This window comes from Cricetulus griseus, chromosome 2 (assembly GCF_003668045.3).
Source record: "Cricetulus griseus strain 17A/GY chromosome 2, alternate assembly CriGri-PICRH-1.0, whole genome shotgun sequence".
NCBI lineage: Eukaryota > Metazoa > Chordata > Mammalia > Rodentia > Cricetidae > Cricetulus > Cricetulus griseus.
This window is the reverse complement of record NC_048595.1, coordinates 137497394-137519995: the sequence shown is the minus strand read 5'-3', so window position 1 is coordinate 137519995 and position 22602 is coordinate 137497394. Positions and strand designations below refer to the sequence as shown.

The window sequence follows — 22602 nt, the reverse complement described above, 5'->3', positions numbered from 1 at the left end:
TGGGAAGAGCAACTAAGGCGTCCATTGTGGGACACTCACTGTCGGTTTTCAAAGTACTTCAGTTGTAAGAGGTTCTCCTACCTCTTTGGTTACAATAACTCCAACTACAAACATTGTGTTAAGACTCAACTTATCTGCACTAGGGTCTATTACAAAGCATCCCATTTCATTCTCATGTATACCCTGTCTGTTTTGCTTTTTGATTTGTGTAGAGATGACACAGATCTTTGTAAATGACAAAAACTAGTAGCAGGTAATATGTCTCATTTGAGATTGTGGTCAACCCATGGTCCTAATTTTATATCGTCCTTTGGCCAAGGGCCCTTTGATAGTCTTCTAATTGCCAGCATTTAAAATGTGCAATCCAAACTCACTGACCTAACTTTCTTTTTCTCTGTTTAAAAAGTTTTATTATTTTTATTTTTGCTTTGTCTTTTTATCATTTTTTTAAATTTTTACTTGCTAACCAGTTTCCCCTCTCTTCTTGCTTCCTGTTCCTTCCCCCCACCTCTCCCCTACCCTGCTCCCCCATCCACTCCTCCTCCATTTCCACTTAGATTCGGTAAAGCCTCCCATGGGAGTCAACAAAGCATGGCACATCAAGTTGAGGCAGGACCAAGCTCCTTCCCACTGCATCAAGGCTGAACAAGACATTCCACCATAGGGGTTAGGTTCCAAGGAGCCAGCTCATGCACCAGGAACAGGTCCTGGTCCCACTGCTAGGGGCCCCACAATAGACCAAGATACACAATTGTCATCCAGATACAGAGGGTGTAGGTAAGTCCCATGCCAGCTCCCTACCTGTCTGTGTAGAGTCCATGAGCTCCCACAGGCTCAGGTCAGCTGTCTCTGCAGGTTTCCTTATCACTACCTCCCCTTGCTCATACAATCCTTCCACCCTTCAACTGACTCCTGGGAGCTCGGCCCAGTGCTTGGCTGTGGATCTCTGCATCTGCTTCCATCAGGTACTGGATGAAGGCTCTACTAGAGCAATCACCAATCTGATTACAGGGGAAGGCCAGTTCAGGCACCCTCTCTACTATTTTTAAGGGAGGGCAATTTAGCTTTTTGCAACCAGTGGCATAGTTCTTAAGTTGAAGTTGTAAGATTATTCACAAGTACCTTTTGTTTTAGCTGCATTCCAAGTTTTAAGTGAATATTGGTTACTTTAAAGGGCATGGCACGTATTCACAAAAACTTTCCAGAATACCTGGAATATCAAGTATAAACTTAAAAAGAATCCTAAGCTCATTCCATTCATGGGAGACACACACAGCTCTTAAATGGAATTTGACTTCTGAAAGCTGCAGGGGACAGGGGGAATACAGAAAGCAAAGGGAAGGAAAGGAAGCCAACCTCTGAGCAACAGTTACTCTTGTAATGGAAAATTCACTTATTAAATGGGATAATACTCAGAAGGAAAATGTACTATAAAAGTAAAAAGTGCAGCCTCTAAACATAAATAATAGTAGTTTACCTAAAAAGCAGATGTTGTCAGCCATTTAGAACTTTAACTATAATCTGAGAAGTATGTGGTTCCCTTAAAGCAGGCACATAGTACTTTAACATAATGTGTTTGCAAAGATCATTATGGTCAAATGGTATTGAGTAATTTAAGAGATTGTTCTTTTTGGTATTTTTGCAAAGCCTACAATAACTTAACATGAATAAGCAGACTAATTTATTATTTTCTTTTCTATCTTTAAGGGTAAGTAAGTAAGCACATTTTTAATACTCTGTGGAAAATGTCCTGAGTCAGAGCATATCTATGTATTCTGGCAAAAATTTAATTTTAGCATTCTGATAAAAAATATTTTCCTGTAAGATCAAAGGTTAACAAGAGTCAGTGCATGTAATAATGACTTGTGTTAGCAGAATTTTGAACAATTGCATCTCAAGTTTAGATAAATGAAAACATTCTATTTCTCCAGAAGGTTCTCTCAGATTTTAGAAAGCTTATGTATTTCAATGCCAACTGGGATTTCAAGATGTTACTGTGATTATAATGCACATTAAGAATAATATGCAAACAGTGGAAACAGAAACCATACAAGCTCACACTATCAAGATGAACAAGGCATTTCTACAACTGTACACAGAGCTGAAATAGGCAGAAACATTTCACAAGGCTGGCTCAAAGACCCTAGAATACTTCTGTAATAAGAGTTAAGGTACTATATCATTCTTCCAGCTAACAAGAAACTCACCAGTTGAACTTGGCACAAAAGAGTTTAATTATCATAAAGTGCATCAGTTGGCTAAATACATTATAAACAAAATCAGCCATAATACAGCATAACATCTTCACATACATAGAAATACAAATGGAACACCAGGAGCCAAGCTACTTGGGAACTTTGTAGTATATATGTTTATTTTGTTTTGTAACTCACTTGCCTCAAAACTAACATATTTTGAAAAGAATATGCCTTGATTAGCAAAAAGAGGTAGTGTTCTGAATGAGGCAAACCCCACTGAATCTATGGGTGGAGAATTGAGTTGAAGATTATGCAGAAAATATCCTAGTATATTAATAAATCAGGACACTTACAATAAGTATCTTGACATTAACTAATCATCATTTAAATCAAAGCTCTTTTATCACTTTGCCTATCTAATTATAGTTCTTCAGAACACATTAATCTTTGGCTGTACAAAGTCATCTTCTTAAGTAGTACTAACCTTCCAAATAAGCAATTTTTATTTAGAGATGATAAACACAGCAACATCTTAAACTGGATTCATCTTTATCTTCCCGATGGTGTTCACTGATTTAAACCTATGTCATAGAAACATTACCCAGATTCTAGCATGCAATTAGTTTTCACCTAATATAACTGGTGATTTAAGACAAGCACACACAAACACACACGCACACACACATAGTTTGGAGCAATATACAGGCAAGACACTGTAATAATTTATGTAAAGTATTTACGAATATGGGCCCTGATAACAAATCTAACTAGTTTTTTTTTTTTTTTTTTTTCCAGTATAGTAAATACAATGCTGGATAAAAGACAGTTAAAAGCAGCAGTGAATATAGTTCTTATTCGAATAACTTAAGAAACACTTTATGTAAACTTTATACATGTGCAGTCTTGCTCTCTTCTGTTCAGTCTTGTTAAGTGGCATCTGCCACTCCACTGCAAATCTGCTGAAATGCCGAAATGCAAGGAACTGTCACCAGTATGTTAGTCATCTTCCACATTATATGCCAACTGTGCAACTTCTATGTCTGCTATCACACTTCTAGCTTCTCTTGAGTTGAAGTGTGCTTTACTATTAGCTCTGCAAAGAAAGAGGATCATGTCAGTGAAGCGGACAAGGGGACAGATACACGCTCTCAGTTTCTTGTTATTCTCTCACAGAAAGGCCACTTATACGTTTAATGTCAAATAATTACACATTGAACCAGAAATTATTTGTGTGTGCATACCCATGTGTATGCATGTTTAAGGTGATCATAGGTGAACTTTTGGTGTCATTCCTTAAGTTACACTAATTTATTTAGAGTGTGTGTGTGTGTGTGTGTATGTGTATGCCCTAGCATGTGTGTGAAGTCAGAGGAAAACTTGAGGGGATAGGTTTTCTCCTTCTGCTGAGGTGGAACCAAGGAACTGGATAACAGTTCCTTGCTTGACAGCAAACACCTTTACTCAATGAGTCACCAACAATGGCCTCCACCTAATTTCCCAAAGTCTCACATTGGCCTGGAGTTTGCCAATTAGGAAAAGTTGGCTGGCCAGAAAATTCGCTTCTTAGGGAGAAACTAGGGTACTTTCTTTCTTTTTCTTTTTTTCCTTGATGAACAGATTCACGATACAGTAATACAAAGTTCATAAAAAATACTCTTTGGGCCAGGTGTTGGTGGTGCATGCCTTTAATCCCAGCACTTGGGAGACAGAGGCAGGTGGATCTTTGTGAGTTCGAGGCCAGCCTGGTCTCCAGAGCAAGTGCCAGGATAGGCTCCAAAGCTACACAGAGAAACCCTGTCTCAAAAAACCAAAAAAAAAAAAAAAAACAAAAAAACAAAAAACAAAAAACCTCTTTGGATTTAAATGAGCAGGCTGTGGTAAACTAAACATTATTGTGCTGCACAGTTTTATGTCAACTTGACACAAACTCAAGTCATCTGAGAGGAGGCACCTCAATTAAGAAAATGCCTCTATAAGATCAAGCTGTAGGCAAGCCTCTGGGACATTTTCTTAGTCAACACAGGGAAGTGCCCAGCCCACTGTGGGTAGTGTCACCTCTGGGCTGGTGGTCCTGGGTTCTGTAAGGAAGCACGATGAGCAAGCCAGAGGAAGTAAACCAGTAAGCAACACCCCATTCACAGCCTCTGCATCAGCTCCTGCCTCCAGGTCTCTGCCCTGTTTGAGTTCCTGTGCTTACTTCCTTCAGTGATGAACAACAATGCGGAGGTGTAAGAGGAATAAACCTTTTCCTCCCCAGCTTGCTTTTTAGGCATGGTGTTTCACCACCACCATAGCAACCCTAACTAAGACAATTATATACCTAGAGTCTTCATTCAAGACATCCCGATTGACTTGAAGTACAGAGGACTCCACCCTTAGGATCTGTCCACCTTCTGCTCCTGACACATAGAGTGTTGCCTCAGGTTCCAAGGACAATGTTCTAAAAGTATGGTACAACACAAGGTTATTTATTCTGAATAAGAGATGTCCTTCACTGTCATGAAAACATGCAGCATTCCTAGTCTCTAGCTGCTAAGTCTATGCAGACAAGTGGTTATTAAACTGTTAAATGAGGAGTGACAGTGACAGCATCAACTGTAATAATTTCCAATCTTTCCCACATGCACTCAGTATACACAGCTGGGGAGGCAAACTCCAGCTTTTGTAGTCAGAAGTTAGCATATCCTGTTATGTTGGTAACATGAACACACTTAACTTTTTTTATCAGTTAGAGCTTTATCTTCCCAAGGTTTCTCATCCTTAAATGTTCAGCCTCCCATATCCAAACAGTTTACAAGGAAGTAGGTCAAGAGCCCACTTTGAGAGTCACAAATTTCCTAAGCCACATTCAAATCTAAAGGACACTGAGGCTAGAATGTGACGAGTCAGATTTGCCAGACCACAGGTAGAAGTGTCACAACCCACCTCATTCTGTTCTCTAATGTGTCTATGTGAAGCTGCTTTTCTCCGAGCAGTTTCTTCAGGGACTCTACCTCTTTTTGCTTTTCCAGCAGTTCTCTCTGTAAATGGTAGTTAGTCTCTTCTAGAGTCTCACAGAATGCCTTTACAAAGAACATAAAGGCAAAGCAAAATTATGCACAGCAGCACCTTTCTCAAAAACATATTCAAGAGTCAGGAATACAGACATCAGAGAAATATGTGTAAAAACCCAAATAATTTGCTCTTCATGCTTATCTTTTTAGATTACTGCTATTTTGGCACACAGTTCCTATGCATAGGGTACCTGTCAACTCTCTTCCTTGAGAATAAGAACAGTAGCAAACACTGAAAGTGGATGTACAATTACAGACAAAGTGATAGAATATTATGTACGAAAATAAAGAATAGTATTACATGGCTTTATTTTTAAAATTATAAAAGCCATCAATTTCTATAAAATATACAAAACTACCTTTCCCCAGAATAGATAACCTGAATAAACTATTGTCATTTATTAAAAACAATAGTCAGTTATTATACTCTGATAAACTAAAGGGATTATCAGTCAAATTAGTCTTACAGGCAAGTTCTAAGAAGACGGAAGTAACAAAAACCATTCACAGTATTCAAGTAGTTCTGGAGAAGAGAAAAAGGAACAATTCCTGAGCTTAGAAAACTGGAATATTCTGACACCAGACTCAACATGAGTTAAAAAGGAAAGCAATACACACAGGAATTTGTTACAAAAATCATTATCATCTAAATTCAGCAATTAAAAGGAAATTTTCTCTCAAATAATTCTATCATCTGAAATTCTATAAATATATAATTCCTGCTGATTAAAGAAAGATCCCTGACAAAGTTATCCTTACATATATAAATAAAACCATCAATAGGACACAGATACACACATTCTACAAGCTAGCAAACTAGGAATATGAATAACTTGCTAACCTACAAAAAGACAGTAACAAGTGAACAAACCACAACTACCAACAGCTTACAGAAAATGTCTCATGATGACACAGGGTTTCTTTAAGATTAGGAAGAAAGGTAAAGTATGCTCACTGTGATGGTTTTGATTTATCTCCCAGGATATATTAACAAGCACAATAATACAGGAAAATGCCATGTACAATATTAAGGGCCAGTAGGGAAAACTGTGAACATTAGTATTATAAGGATACAATTAGCTGTACAGACAATTCAAAAGACTCCTCCAAAGATACAGTAGGGATGTGAAATAATCATACAAAATCCAACAAGTCAATCACGAAAATTTATATTATAAAACAGCAATTACTAACAGAATGATTGGAAGTTAATGTCTTGGAAGTTAAAAGGAGAAAAAGAAATGAAACCTTTATTGAAGGATATTCCCAAGTAAAATGAAACAGGATTTTCAAGGAATTCATGAGTTGATTATAAAATTTACATTGAAAACAAACAACAAGCAAACATGGGAGAAAACCTTTTCTCTGTGGACTCTAAGCTTCTGAAGCTACTGTAATTAACTGTATAGAGCTGGCAGGAGGAGATAACTAACTGAAGCTGAACTAACTGGCGGCAAACAGGCAAGAATGATTCATGAGACAGGAAAACTTTTAACTAGTGAAGGAAGGTGAACACTTTAATAAATGGTATTGGGATGAGAAACCACTCATATAGAAAAAGCTAAGTCAATTAAAGCCTGGTGTGAAAAGCAAGTTTTACTATCAGAACATAACTTAAAGATTACATTTGTGTCCTGGAGTACAGTAAAATAAAAAAAAAAAAGAAAGAAATATGATGAAGTATGGTAATGAGACAACTTTATAAGAGCCCCATGTAACCATTAATATAGAAAAGCCCTGGTAACCAAGAAAATCAGCCCAGAATCAAAAGGCAAATAATACTATAGATGAGTGATGACAGAGAGTAATGGAAAAACACTGATGTGTCAACTGACCTAACAAATGTTGGGAAGCTAAGAGTAAAATACACAGTATCAGGTAATTCCATGTCTACAAATAAGCTTCCTATAAACCCTTGTGTATCTTCCAGGATGAAAAACCATCTCCACAAGGGAGCACTGTCTTAGGAAAGATGTCCCTAGAGACTATGTTTCCAGAATAATCATTAGACAAATATGCTGATGGAACTATTTACCTATTAATAAGACCTCAAAATGCTTTGTGTTCTTAGAAAACAACCAAACCAAAACTGCTCTGAATGAATTATAACATTAAATGATGATGAACGTGATGTATGCAATCTTCTGTGACTAGCAGCAGCTTCTGGACAATATGTCCCATAACTCAGGGGCCATCATCATTTGCCTTTCTGGTTTTCTCAAACTTGGAAACAAGAAAAATTAAGTTCCTAAGCTGAAGAATACCCAAGTGGGGGGTAGAAAGTCTAAGGGTTTAGGTTTTAACATTTTGTAGTCATAATGTTTCCTTTAATGTTTTTGAATCCACAATACATTTCTTGAATATTGAGAATAGGTCTTCATGAGTCACTGATGCAGGGATTACTGGTATGTACCACTGTACCCAGTTCTCATTGCTCACTTCCAGTCATAATCTATTTATTGTTAGTATACCTCAGCCTCATTTTTTCCAATGATGCCACTTCCATGGAGATATAGCTCTGCCAATCTTAATTTCTTCTTTAGTACAAGCATTTGGAGGCATAGAAATGTCTCTCTTTAATAGGGTGCAGGTAAGTTGGGTGTGGTAGCTCATGCCTTTAATCCCAGCACTTGGGACAGAGGTGGGTGAGTTCTCCTTGCCAAAGAATTATCCAGTCCCTAATGCAATAGTGTGGAGTTTCAGATACTTCGACTTAAACCAACTCCACTCTTTTCTGACTCAGCCAGTGCATATTTTGAATTAAAAGTATTTAAAAGATTTTTTTGAAAAAAAGGAAAAATGCAAAAATTAAAATTTTTAAAGAACTGCCTTGCAGGAAGGCAGAACAATCTACTTGAAAGGAAAAAGACATCATGAACTGAAAAAAGTAGTAATGCCAACTGTTTTGTAGTACAATATATCCACCTAAAATGGAACTTTAACTTTCCAAACACATTCTAGGTCAAAATAACCCAATGAGCCCAAACCCAGTAACTACATGTGCGGCAGAGACAAAATATCACAGTTATCAAATGAGTAGCCCAATACCAACAGTCTATAGAGCAGAAATCAGATTAAGGTTGCTGAATTCATCTCCTGAAGTGTCTAGTACTCAACAAAACAAACAGATAAAAACCAACAAATAACAAACACCCAAGCACAACCGGAAAAAACAACAGCTAATAGAAGCTATCTCTAAATGACTTCAAGTAATGGTATACAGAATAAGTGATTTTTGAAGCACCTTGTATATTAATGTACTAAAATTTAAAAAATGTATTTATTTCTCAGTAAATAGTGAATCTAAATATGAGAAAGAATGACAAATAGAAAAAAATGAAATTTCTGTAATTAAAAAATACGAGGCCTAAAATTAAAAAAAAAAAAGTAAGAGATACTCAATGGCAAATGTAACAAGACGGAATTGTGAATCCCTGAATTCAAAGACAAACCAATAGAAACAATCCAATCTTGCAAACAAAGAAAAAAATAACTGAATAAAATTACAAGGAGACACAGGGAGAAAGGAGTAGGTAACTGAAAACTACTTGAAGAGATAATGGCCTTCTGAAGAAACCTCCATATCTGAGGTAAAGCAGCAGCCTTCAGGCCAACGAAGGAACAGAGCCAGTGTGTGTGTGTGTGTGGTGGTGGGGGGAGTGCATCACAATCGGATTAGTAAAAGTCAAAGACAGATCTTCCAAACAGAGAAAAGGTATCCATCATGTAATAGGAATGACAATAAAATTAAAGGCTCACTTTTCATTTAGATTGACAGAGAAGGCAGAAATGACGCATTCAAGGGGCTGGAATAAAAACAATCTGGGGTGGGGGGAGGAGTACATAATATTAAATGTTTGTGAGGGAATGGAGAAACAGAAACTCCCGAACTACCAGTGGGAAACTACTCAAGTAACATAGTTCATTAGTTTAGAAGTTTCTTTAAAATTAGACATTATGATGCTTTACAAGGAAACAATTGCTTTCTCAATAAACAACTAAGGTAAAAGGAAAGCATACATGTACTAGGGTTTAGAAGAAGCTGTCCATGTGTGACTTAGGGTGGTATAAAACTGCAAACACTGTAAGTATCATTCAGCTGGTGATGGAGGAAATGCAAGTTGGTGCACGCATTAAAAAATGACAGAAGCATAAAAACTGATGAGAGAAGCAATAAAATGGAATATCCTGTACACATGCTAACTGAAGGAAGGTAGAAAAGATTAAAATATGTAACTCTATCATGCACATCATATACATGAAAGATTATGCACACTGTATGTGGATTATAGATACAAAAACATTTACATTATTGAATGAACATATATACATACAAAACAAACAGAAAAGGCAAACTTATAGGGAATGGCAGAAGATTATGGGTTGTCTTGGGCTGGAGTGCCGACTAAAATGTTTTGAGGTAATGTGAATACTCTAAAATTGTTTATGGTGGTGGTACCACAGCTGTATAAATACTAAAAACTACTAAGCTAACTATTTAATAGTGAAATAACAAAATAACAAATGAATAAAGCTTTTGAGGTTTTTACTTCAATAAAGCTGTTTTTTAAAAAGCTGTAGCATTTACTCCAACACAAAGAGCTACAGTTTAGCTACACAAAACTACAAACCCACCAATTAAATCTGTTTCATTTAAATGCCATTAAACGTTTGGGGGTAAACTTGCATAAAATTCCAGCTAATCTCTTATTACTAAATCTGTTTTGTGGATCTAGCTTATTGCTTCAAGAAATGGGCCACTTTAATGTGTCAATTATTGTAATTTGAGTACCATGAAACATGAGCTGAATTGTTAACAAGACAGTCCTGTCTACCTCTAAAGATCAATTTGAATTCGACAGCAGGTTCCTCACTTGGGTCCCTCAGAAAAGGAATGATCACAATAAATCATACTACCAAATGAAGTAAATTCCTGTAGCATTTTATTGAAGCGGGAAAAAAATTGAAAGGATTTTAGATTTTTATTCATTACATGCCATGTATGAATTTTTATCTTTTCACTAAACTCAGACCATGTATTTCAATGAAAGAAACCTTTGATTCAAACATTAAAAACTGTCTGTATGAAAACCACTGTAGTTTGAACTGATAATATTTTGCTGTTTGCTAACCTATTCAAGAAACAATGTAGTAATTGTACTGTATTATTTATTCCTCTTTCATGTGACATAATATAGCACTTACCCTGCTTTCTTCTAGGCTATCAAATGGACCTGGTGGATCATCCAGACAAAGAAATTCTCTCACTGCAAGGCTTTTCAAAGGTAAAAAAATTAGCTGGCATACAAATAAGTTTATGAAAGACAGCAGAAAGCAAAAGGCACATTGACGCTATACAGTGTGTAAGGCACGCAATTTGTAGACAAGATAAAAAAAGCAATTATGTGTGTCTTCACATAAGTAGCCACATGCAAATATCAAACTACAAAAGATACTAAGGTATTATGGTATTCATAGGATCTTACAAATGTAAATAAAAATTACAAGTTTACTGTTATACAAACCATAAGACACAATAAACACAATTCAGAATAATGACAGAGGGCAGCAACCTGAGTAGTGACTCTCACTCTGACTTTCAGATAAGCATCAGTACCAACAGCTGAAAAGATGTCACCTTGCTATGAAGGAAATTATACTTTCCACCACGGAGTGTTTCCAAAGTTTGAAAAGCCTTTACTCTGAACTACCTTAAAGACTGACCTTGCTATGTTTACTGATTTATATACGTATTTCCCCTAGATGTAAAGAGAAAAAAATTCTGAACATGTCTTAATTACTAAATATTTTATATAATGAAGTATCATTCCCATGGATATAATTCCTATCAGCATTGGGTTAAGGAGGTAGATCACCAACTTCCTCACAATAAAATGCTCTCTTTTCTAACAGCAAAACTGGGCCCAAGAGATAACTTGACATGTATGTGCAACTTCCGTTTTTTTATTTGTAAAAGATAGGAGATTAATTGACATACTACATAAAGGAGATGCTACTCTGCATTGAAGAGAATGGAGCTTTGGGGTCTTTTTGGTCCCCAGAGGTTTATAACGACAAGGCTGTGTAATCATGAAGAGATAAACTGTATATTAAATGAGAACTCTTCAAAGAGAAAAACAGTAATATAAAAAAGTATTATTAAGAAAAGAACACGAAGTCCAAAGAAAGAGCAAAGAAGCTGATGGCAAGCAAGCAAATTCTAGACTGTTAAAGCTTTAGAATATAGTGCAAAGGACACATACTCAGGAAGGCTGAGAAAAGACACATGTCCATGATCATGGAAGATCTTCAATGTAATATACAACCACCTGCTATGCTTTTGTCCTTTTTAAGCTTCAAGCAACAACAGGTGGTGTTCTTTTTTTTTTTTTTTTTTTTTTTTCTTTCAGAAACCCTGTGAATCAGTTATTTCCTTTACTAAGTCTTCATTCAGCTCTTGACCACCGGGGTAATCCCAAGTCTTTTACTTGACAACACCAAGCATTCTAATGTGTCATTTCCTAGAAGCAATACCAGTGTACTGACACTTTCACACTGCATCACACCACTTTCACATTCACAGCAACTCTGAAAGGCAACACACTTATTTCTCTATCTCAGAAAGGATATCAAAGTCTAGATAGAAAAATGACCTTTATAGTGTCACCTAGTACAAGTGGTAGAAATGTCTTCTACCTGTCTTCAGAGAATAAACCTGTGTTCTTGTCGAAGAGAAAATTATTTTGTCTTATGTCTTGGTTAAATCAAATCTTTCTTTGTAGGACCGTTCTCTCTGAATACTCAGTTTGCATATATGACTATCAAGTTCTGGACCTTAGAATACTGAAGCTGCTTCAACAGCACAAAGTAGGACAGGGCTACCAGTCTTCTGGTGTAAGAATTCTAACTTCACCCACCCACTCTTTCTATCAAGTACCTACAGTTAGATATAGGTGAGCACAGGAAAGAAACTGTTCTTGGGCAACAAATCTAAAAATTAGGAATTGAAAAGCAAGGGAAGATTTTAACCCTTTCCCATGGCAGACTGTCAGTACATGTGGGAAAATCAGTTTTAAACTGAGATCTACTGTTCATTCCCTCTCAAGAGAAAGAAGTTTATTATCAGTACATATCAGCACTGCCTTTACTTCTAGGGAAAAATCTGTACTGTAACTTGAATCTCTCTTTGATTCTCTTAAAAAGGTGTTCTCTAAGAGAGTCCAAATGTACTTTTAAACTATGTTCCTAATAAACTATCCTGTTACTAAACTTTCACCTTGTCACTTTTTTCTTTCCATAGATAATATACTTCTTTAGACTTCAGCTGTTTTTGAAAGACTAGCAGTTTAGTAGCTAAATGGGCTTTATATTTCATTTTTCATTTTAAGAGAAAACAGCAACCATGAAACAAACTAAGGCCTAAACTCATTGCAAGGTCAAATAAATAATGAGTAAAGAGCCCAGTGCAGTGGCACATGCCTGTGTTGGGGAGATTGTGGCAGGAGGATTATAAGTTATAGGCCAGTCTGGCCTATATAGCCTCTTAAAAAAATCAATAAAAATATACTAAAAATAGTAATACCAAATTTGATACAAAAGCCACTACATAAAAATATTAAGAGGGATTCAGATAAAAAGACAGACACACAGATATGAAACCTAGCCTTAAGCGTGAAGACTGAGGAATCAAGGCTGAAGAGGCATTCACTATGTATGAGAACAGTGGTGTGGTTGTGAGGCTTGTCAAGGAGTGAGAAAGGAGGTACTGGGGGCTTAGTTAGATACTGATCACCTTCCCCTGGGTACTTTTAGCCCATTAGAGCCTTTACTAACCCTTTTGGTCCTTTCTGAGCCAGAATATTTCCCATCCACAGCTCCTCTAGCAAGAGAAGTAGAGCTTCCTTCTCAGAGCTGGCATGAACACTACCTACACTAATGCTGATTCTTACATGACACCCCAGCAACCTGCATCATTGTGTCTAGAGTGGTGTCTCATGCTGACCAGCCTTCCCACCTCAACCTGACTCTTGTGCTTCCTGATTCAGCGTATCTATTATTACCCACGAAAGCCTCTCATTACCTACCTCCCCTCTTCTTCGCTAGGTCCAGGGTTAGTGTTTGAAAGCTCCTTTTGACAGGACTTCTTACGGTTTAACTAGCAGATTAAAGAATTTAAAAGGAGAAAATATTGGAAATAGGATGTGTAATACTTGTGAAAACGTAACGGTAAAATGCCATTACTGTGTGTAATGGTGAAATGTCAGTGTAGGAGACAGCATAAAACAGCTGTTTTTAACTATGAGACTGAGCAAATAACTGGACTTCACTTTGACAAACCAAATACCATGCTGTTTCCAGCATATGACCTGTAGGCTTTACTTCTGCAGTTTGATTAGAAAATTCTCTTCCATCTGGTAAATCCTTCTTCACTCTCTCAAATATGGTTCAAATATCACTAATTCTTTAGAGACCACCTCAAATATCATCCAGTTGTAAGTTCTGACATTTCCTTGGCTAAAAGATGTATTTCTTGCCATATTACTTCTGAGGGCACATCTTCTCACATTTAATACAGGACCAGCACCTACTTCACCTTTGTGTAGCCATGCTTTCATGTAATAAATGGGTAAAATTTCTAGTAAATATTGTTCTCATGGAAATAGTGCTTCTTTTCAATGTTTTTTCCTGTTTTATAAATAGACCTGAAAACAATATTGTCAGTACTTTAAACTAAGATTTATTAATTTCCTTTCATCTTTCCTCCACTTTCACCTTGTCACATTTGGCAATTATAACAGGGTTGCCAGCTGTGCAATGACAACAGCTGTGTGGTAAGGTGCAGTGGCTATCAAGAAAGTGCACATAGTCTATCAGAAGGGAAATTGAAGACTTATTTAACACATGAACAATTATTTATATATGAAGACATACTTATTTTTAACTTTTTGATATTTTACTGTGTATGGGAGTTTGCCTGTGTCTGCCTGCCCTATATGCATGGTGCTCTTGGCGAAGAGAAGAGAGTGTCAGATCCTCTTGGAGCTGGAGTTACACATGGTTGTTAGCTGCCATGTGGGTGCTGGAATTTGAAACTGGGTCTTTTGGAAAAGCAGTCAGTGCTGTTAACCCCTGAGCCAACACTCCAGCACCCCCAAAACAGACAAACCAATAGGGTCTTCATGTGTAGGCCAGAATGGTCTGGAAGCTGAAATCCTCCTGCCTCACCTCCTGTGTGCTGGAGTACATGATATACCACCATACACTTCTTTGTAGTGATCTGTAAGTGCAGTTTCATAAAGAAATGTAGAAATTTTGTTCATCCTTTTTTCCCTTGGGAGGAATTGACTCTGTTCTCTTTTCAGCATTAAAAAAGTGAAAGACTCTTCTCTCCTTCATTTTTAAACACAATGAAGTCCTTGAATAGTGAATTCTTCTTCCCTCTACTATGTGACTTGAAGTAGAGGAGACTATGGAAATCTAGTACATGGAGTACAACAGGAACAGCACCACTGACAGCAGAATGCTGCAAGTAATTCAACCTCAGACTGAGAAGTAGGCATTTGTTTATAGAAGAAACAGTCCCGAAAGGAGAGAAACAACGTAATCATAAAGCAGAGAGCTACTATGTCAGTTTAAGAAGACAACTTTCAAATCAGTGAAGGGCTCCTACATATACTATGAGGAAGGAGGGACCTTGGTGGAGAGGAAAGGGACTAATCAAGAAACCTAATGAAGTGAAGTCTGTGTTGAAATTTTGGGGATGTACAGGAGTTACAGTGGAGTAGTAGTTTGAAATACTGCCTTTCTAGGAAGCATATACTTGAAGACCAAGAAGCATGATAATGTTAGATACAGAATGGTTATGACATGTACAGAGAATGGATGAATGGAGAAATAACAAATCCATGGCTGGAAAGACAGTCAAGTCAGCTGGGACCAGAATAATATCATCAAATTGCATCACAAAAATATCAGAGGCTTTAGTGAACTACAGAAGGCAGAGTGAGGAGAAGAAGACAAGCAGGAAAGACTACAGTAATTAAGGCAGAGACCTGTTGCACTAGGATGGAGCTGACAGCAGCCAGAAAAAGTAGACAAGTTTGAGTGGGTTCTAAAACTTAAGGGAAGAGATTAAAGTAGTGAAGGATGTGTGAAAGATGACTTTGCAGGTCTGAGTAAACAATGATACTGGAATTTGGGGGAAAACTATCTGAAGACTATTCTTCAAGCTGAGACAGCACACACTGAAGAGCAGATGCTCTTCAGAAGAGTATGCAGATCTCATGCAGATGACAGGCAAAGACGGAAAAAAGGGAAAGAGACGGATGGGTTCTTGGTTACCTTCCATCATTATTTGAAAAACTGCAAACAGTTAAGACATGTTCCATATGTTGCTGTTCACTGTAAATGCTCTCTAATTTTTCTAATAATGTAAACCCTTCAAACAAGCTAATTCATTAAGGGATTTTCTTACATTCAGAAGCAAAAAAAAAAAAAATTCTTGATCCTTTTCATACACTGCTCAATGTTTCTAGAAATTTTACTTTACTATATGAATTAATCTAACTTCCTAATTTTTATATTCTTTGCAGAGATATAAAAATATTATCCTTAAATTACTGTTACATTAACCAAACTTGAATAGTATGTTAGCTGTTTTGCCTAAATGATTGCTAACACGATGGGTAGTGTGAGGACACTGTACACTGAAATGTCCCCTTTATGTTTAAGCTTTAATACAAATGAAATGCTAAATAAAATCTTCAACTGAAAGCAAGAAAATTCCATGCACAGATTTATTTGAGAGAAGTAATTAAATTCTCACCCTCCATTATGTTCTGATATGAAGTTGGTCCTAAATTTATTCTTCAGTTTAAACTGGTTTTTGAAATGATTTCATAATCTCTTATTTCAATTTGTTACATACCAGTTAGCAATGTCCTTGTGAGCTACTAAGTTTTGAAGAAATGCTTGTAATCCTAATTGTCTATCTTCTAGAAAGTCAGCATTGTAATTATCTTTAAACCAGCGTTTTGGAGGGAGTGCTAATCGAAATCCTGGAAACATCTCTTTCAACTGAAAACAAAGAAAGAAGAGAGAGAGAAAACACTGGGCTCAATTACATGAATTGAGTACTGTTCTATAGCATTGACTATGTGAAATCATTCACCAAACAAGCTTAAGCTAATTAAACTACCTACGCCTTTTTCTGCATTTGCTTCTTGATGCTTCCCAGAGCTGAGCAAGCAGGCATTCTAGTTGCTCCACACCAGGACCTGCACATGGTATTTTCCACTTGCTCTTGTTAGTCATCCTGGTGTAAGGAGTGGAATTCACTGTGGCTGAAATTTGCATTTCTGATTTCATGCATAATGTATAATTGGCTATTCGAATATCTTCTCTGGTGCATTATCTATTCAACTTTAGACCAGCCATTGATCAACCCATAAAAAGTTGGCTGGAGCTTTGAAGATGGAGGAATCACACACAAGGATCTATCCATACCCTAGGAATGATCTCCAGTTGACAGGCAGAAATCAAACAAATGCCTTGTTCCTACAATGTCAAAAACTAAACTCTGATCAAATCCTGAATGAGCTTGGAAGCTGATTCTTCCCCAGAGACACCAGATAAGAGTGCAGCCTAGCCAACAGACTGACTGTGAACTTGTCTGGTCCTAAAAAGCACGAAAACCTTATCCCAAGCCACTATTAAGAAGAGTTTTAATGGTGTAGGCAGCAATAAAACTAATACTAACATTACATATTTTTGTTCACTTTCCTTTAAAGTGATGTTAAGTAGATTTTCCTCAAACTTTCAAAGTTATATAATCATATATGAAATATTAAACATTTCATATTTATATTAGAACAATTTTTCATAAACATGTAGCTAACTGCAGATGACACTAAAGATTATGATAGTGAAATGAAGTCTATGATTTTCTTACAAACCCACAAAGACAAAGGGAACAGATTCATAACTCACAACTGAGAGGCAGCTTGGGATTTATCGACTACTTACTTTGTCATTAAGCCTAGAGAAGTCCGTGTATCTTCGGAAAACTACCCAGCTTTCTTCTGGGGTTTTCTTTACTAGTATTTTATATACCTAGAAAGGGAGAAAGGGAGAGGTACAGGGAAAGCAATATTGAGAGGGGAATGGAAGAAAAAGAGGGAAGACAAAGAAAGAGGTCAAACATTTCTAGAAAACTTTACTTGGCATATCAAGCAATTTTTATGCAAGAAATATGAAGTCATTCAGATAATCAAATATATGGATATGGAGACAATTTTTAAAAGCATGACAAAGACAAAATGCCACAGCACATGTCTACATGTGTAGACATCAGAAAGCAACACCCAGGACTTGTTTTCTCCTTTTCTACCTTGTGGGTCCCAGAAATGAACTAAGGCCATTGGATTTGCTGGCAAGCACTTTTACTCACCAGCTTGGTTCTACCTTTTAGTAGCATCATTGTGGAGGTTAGGCTTCAACATATGAATCAAGGTGGACAAAAACACTCCCACCCTACCAGAATCTTAGTGAATATACATTCTTTCATAAGATGGGCAGGTCAATATAGACAAACAGCCATTAGGTTATAATTGGTGAAACGTTCTGAATGATGGTGTCACTCAGATTCACATCTTATCCCAGTGGTATGATAAACCAAATCCTATACTAGACTGCTTCTTCAAAAATAATGTCAACTGTTTTTCTTGGAGGTTCTCTCCTCCAGGCATAAGTTAACAGCATGAAACATCAGAGTAAACATAAAAACTTTACTTCAAGAAAACCCCCAAACAAACCCTTTGATCTAATGTAACTTTAGCAGGGTTAATGATAAACACATAAACACAGGCCAACATGCATAAATACACAAAATTATAGTATATAAACTTGGCTGGTGTGGTCAGAGGCAGGCAGATTTGTATGGTTGCAAGGCCAGCCTGGTCTACAAAGTGAGTTGCAGGGACAGCCAGGACTACACAGAAAAAACATGTCTCAAAATATCAAAAAGGAAACAAACAAACAAACAAAAACCCAGAAATATTAAAGCTGGACAGATTTTTTTAAAGTAGTTAAAAAATAGAAAACAAATAAATATAGATCTCATCTAAGAGTATCAGGTATACCAGACAAATCTGACTCCAAGACCTGCACTGGCAACTACAAAACATTATTAGGAAGAATTAGAGACTGAAGTCAATGGATTCATCAAATATGTGAAGATAGTACTGTGAAGATGAAGGTTCTCTTCAACTGATCTGTATCTAACAAACCCAGTGCACAGGGCAGAGAATAGCAAAGGCCATTCTAAGAAACAACAGAGATTGAGCACTGAGACTACTGGGTATCAAGATCTATTAAACACTGTACTTATTATGGTTGTAAAATTGGTAAAGATAAAAAAATGAGCATAGTAGTAGATTCACCTTTATGAATTATGTCATAGGCAACACTGAAAATGAAGATAGCTTTTACATAAAAAGCCTGATTAAGAGATTTCACAGAAAAACATGAATGGCTTGGCCTTTTTCATAACATGGCCATAAGAATCACTCCTGGATGGTCTTCTGTTATAATTGTGAAAGGTCTAACACAAAACCGTTTGACAAAAAGCATGGACAACACCTTTACAACATTACAGGAGGCAAAAAGTATAAAAAAGTGCTAAGCAGAGCCAGATGTAGTAGACATGCCCTAACCTTGGCATTTGAGAAGCAGAGGCAGCAGAATGGCATGTCTGAGAACAGCCCGTTACAGTGAGACACCATCGTAAAAGAAGAAACAAGAGGAAAAGAGAGAAGAGGATATTTGTAAGAAAAGAGAACAATCAACTGAGATGTTAAAGCTATGTCTAGCGCATGCACCAAGGAAAGGTAAGAATGATCACAACACACATACTTGAAAAAGGACCTGTCTAGAATGCAGAAAACTACAAAATGGTTATGTATAAGTGAATGTGTAAGAGACTATCCAAATAGTCAAAAGGTTTGATTTTTTTGTTTATTTGCTTTTTTTTTTGAGACAGTGTTTCTCAGTGTAGCCCTGGCTGTCCTGGAACTTGCTCTGTAGATCAGGTTGGCCTCCAACTTAAGGGATCCACTTGTCTCTTTCTCCTAAGTGCTGGGATTAAAGTCATGTGCCACCACTTTCTGGCTAGGTTTTGAATGTTTTAATGCAATTAGTCATTAAGAAAACTCACATTTAATATAAACTAGAATACATAAATTAAGAAGGAAGGCAAAAGGTGACACACTAGGAAGGTGTGAATGAGTGGAAATCCCACACACTGCAGTGCAATGACACCTACAGGGCATAGCTCACCAGTATCTTCCAAGGCTGGGCCTCTGAACTAGAAACTTTACTCCTAAGTAGATTGCAAATGGAAATGTGTACATGTGTTTCCAAAGTGATCAGTACCAAACGATCACAGCAGTCGTGTCTGAAAAAGCCTAAAAAAACAAGTATTACCAGCAATAAAAATGAGGTACCTAAATGTATACAAGATTAAGGGTGGCTCTTACAAGCATAATGCTGAAACAAAACTGGATCCCAAAGAGTATATGCAAAACAACCACATTTATATCAAGTTCAAAAAGGGCCAAAATTAATTGAGGCTACCAGAAAAATACCAGGTAAGTGTGTATTGACTGTCAGGGAGCATGGGGTGTTCTATGTGTGCTAACAATGTTCTTTTTCTTTATCTATGTGCTCGTTACAGAGGTATGTCTAGTGGTAAGATAAGAGTTTGCAGTAGCATGGCAGAACTCACTGGGTAAAAGTCACAGAATTTTATGGTTATGAATTTGAAGTATAGGCTTGACTTAATAAGCACAAACTTAGGCACACAGGTGACCAATCTTTGACTTGTCACTGGTGTGCAGCAAAAGTCAATACTTACAGTAAATTTGGCTCGCTCTTCCATAACTTCATAACCCAGAATTGTAGGCGTAGAAGGTCTCTCTTCCCAATTCACTGTGTCAGGATGCTGATCTTCAGTGTCTCTTGGTCTAGTAGAATATTCAATGGATGAATCTGCACCTGTAAACTTAGTCCTAATGAGAGGACTGCCACAGACAGATGATGTACTGTCCATCCGATCCTGAACATTGGTCTGCTTAAAATTCGAGTCTTCTAACTGGCCTTTGGAAGAGTTTGAGCTAGTGGAGACACTACCAAAAGAAGAACTCCTTTGATTTCTGTTGGTTGTAAAACTGGAAGCAGAGTTTCCTATTGGCATAGGAACTGGGACGTAAGGGGTTGCCATCTTCTTTGGCCTTGGCAACAAACCTGTATACTTTTGACTCTAAATACTTAAAGAACAACCAATATGCAGTTCATTATTTTCTTCTTAGAGTTCACTAGCTAAAAATGAGAAGGAAATATCAAATGGTTAGTCTTCTACCTAGAACACAATCCAAAAGAAAACAAAATGTTCTTTTTAATATGTGAGCTCAAATATTTTGTGAACACATACTTCTAACACCTTCCTTTAATGTGAATTATCTCCATGAAGTCTTGTTTGCAAGGTAAAGAGAACGAACTTATTTTATCTCTTTTCTTAACACTCATAATACATGGCAGTCTCTTTTTTTGCCTCCTTTCATTCCTTTATTTTTGCAACATTCATTTCAAATGGACTTAATCCTAACATACATACAAACATATTCCCCTCAAGAGGAAAAATAAGAAGTTTTGTCATCCTGATAGTACTATAGGAACAGTATAGCAAAAGAAAGGAAAAACCATTCACATTGCCTTTTTATATCCCAAGTACTTAAACATGCTAATCACAGTCAATCAGAAACTTAGGTGGTATTATTAAATGTTCTTTTATTTTGGAAGAGATTTGCAAATACTAGGCAGGTACTCTAACTCTCTCTCCTAAAAAAAAAAAAAAAAATTGTTTTTAATTTTTAGATGAAGCCTCGTTAACTTACCAATGTGCTGCCTGTGACCTTGCTAAGAAGCCCAGATAGGCTTGAACTTTTGATCTTGCTGTAGCCTCCAGAGTTGCAGGGATACGTACCACCAAGCCAGCAACAACCGTTCTGAAAGTAACATTTTATAAAACTTAACATCAAATATATTTCGAAAATAAATTTGATCAAGTTAATGAATTTTGATCAAGATTTACAGTCAACAAAATTAAATAATTACAATTTTGTTTTAGTTTCTAGATGATTAATCCTCCATAACCCAGGGTCCAAAAAATATTTGTATTTTGTGTTAAGATAATTTTGTACTATAAAGAAGTAATGGTTTATCATTACATCGTTAAGTAATAAACTCTAAAATTTTAAGTACCAACCACTAGAAATGACAGGTCGATACACAACAACAGGCCATCTACCAGCCCAACTTCATTTGCTCAACTCTCCTGCCCTTGGCAAGACGCTGAAACAGGGTTTTTACCCTCACGTGGCCAGTGAACCTTCCTTACAGACGAATATTCAAGAAACTTGAGCTGCTGATTCACCTCTTGCGTTCTTCTTGATTGCCCCCCTCCCCCCCGAAAAAGAAAAAAGAATTAACTGTGCATGACTTCTGGAGTTCTCAGCTCCAGCCTGTGACATCTGCCACCTGAGGCCCCGGGCTGCCCCGGGCGGCCTAAGCGTGCACCGGGGAATTCCACCCACTGAGCTGCGAGCGTGCGGAGGGCGTGTCGCGTTCTTTGGGGGCGCCCGACGTTTGTCCTCCATGAGGATGCTCCAATGCTACCTGGCTCGCTTGCACAGGTGAGGTGGATGACAGCAAGGCGGCGGAACACAGGCCCAGGGGACCTGGCAGGGCGGTGTGTTCGGCGCGGGCCGCGACCCTCAGGCCCGGCTCGGGCGCCTCCAGCCCTCCGGGGCGACCGAAGGTCAGGGACGGAAGGGGTGCGGCGGGGGGTCCTGCCGCGTCCCCGCACCCTCCCGCCAGCCGTCGAAGCGGCAGGTGTCCCCTCGTCCTACCTCGGCTGGCACCGCGGCCCCCGCTTTCAGGTGAAGGAAGGCGGCTCCTCTTCGACTGCGCGGCGGGTCTCCTCCTTCCCCGTACCGGGACGCCCGAAAGCAGCCGCTCTCTGCCTCAGGTCTGCCACCAGCCCGGTTCCCGCGAACCGGAGGGAGGGGAGCCGCTCCAGGAAGTGACGTCACACCACGTCGCCGCCCCCGAAGGCTCGCGCTACAGTTGTTGGTCCCTATCTCTGCAGCAGCCAGAACAAATCTAATTTCCTCGAGGGGAATCGATGGTTTTGTTCCACAGACTTTACTATTAAAAGTGACTTCCTGAGAAATGGAGCTACGATATCGAGTTTGCCAAGTAGGCGACACAAAGACTTCAATTCCCAGGAGGCACTG

At 37.8% G+C, this 22602-nt stretch overlaps 1 protein-coding gene across 2 annotated transcripts; it reads right to left on the bottom strand.

Moving 5' to 3' along the window:
• Window positions 1–2210: 2210 nt before the first annotated feature.
• Window positions 2211–22395, bottom strand: Snx16 (sorting nexin 16). 2 transcript variants are annotated; one of them, XM_027398754.2, is made up of 9 exons: window positions 22216–22391; window positions 21202–21312; window positions 20163–20626; window positions 17276–17362; window positions 16179–16327; window positions 10457–10526; window positions 5124–5260; window positions 4519–4638; window positions 2211–3291 (listed from the first exon to the last, which is right to left on the bottom strand). In XM_027398754.2, exons 3-9 carry the CDS (start codon window positions 20526–20528, stop codon window positions 3195–3197), a joined length of 1026 nt encoding a protein of 341 aa, XP_027254555.1. In that variant the 5' UTR covers window positions 20529–20626; window positions 21202–21312; window positions 22216–22391; the 3' UTR covers window positions 2211–3194. The 2 variants fall into 2 exon arrangements, with proteins under 2 accessions (XP_027254555.1, XP_035295879.1); XM_035439988.1 differs by lacking the exon at window positions 4519–4638 and having other exon boundaries at window positions 22216–22395.
• Between the last annotated feature and the right edge of the window lie 207 nt (window positions 22396–22602).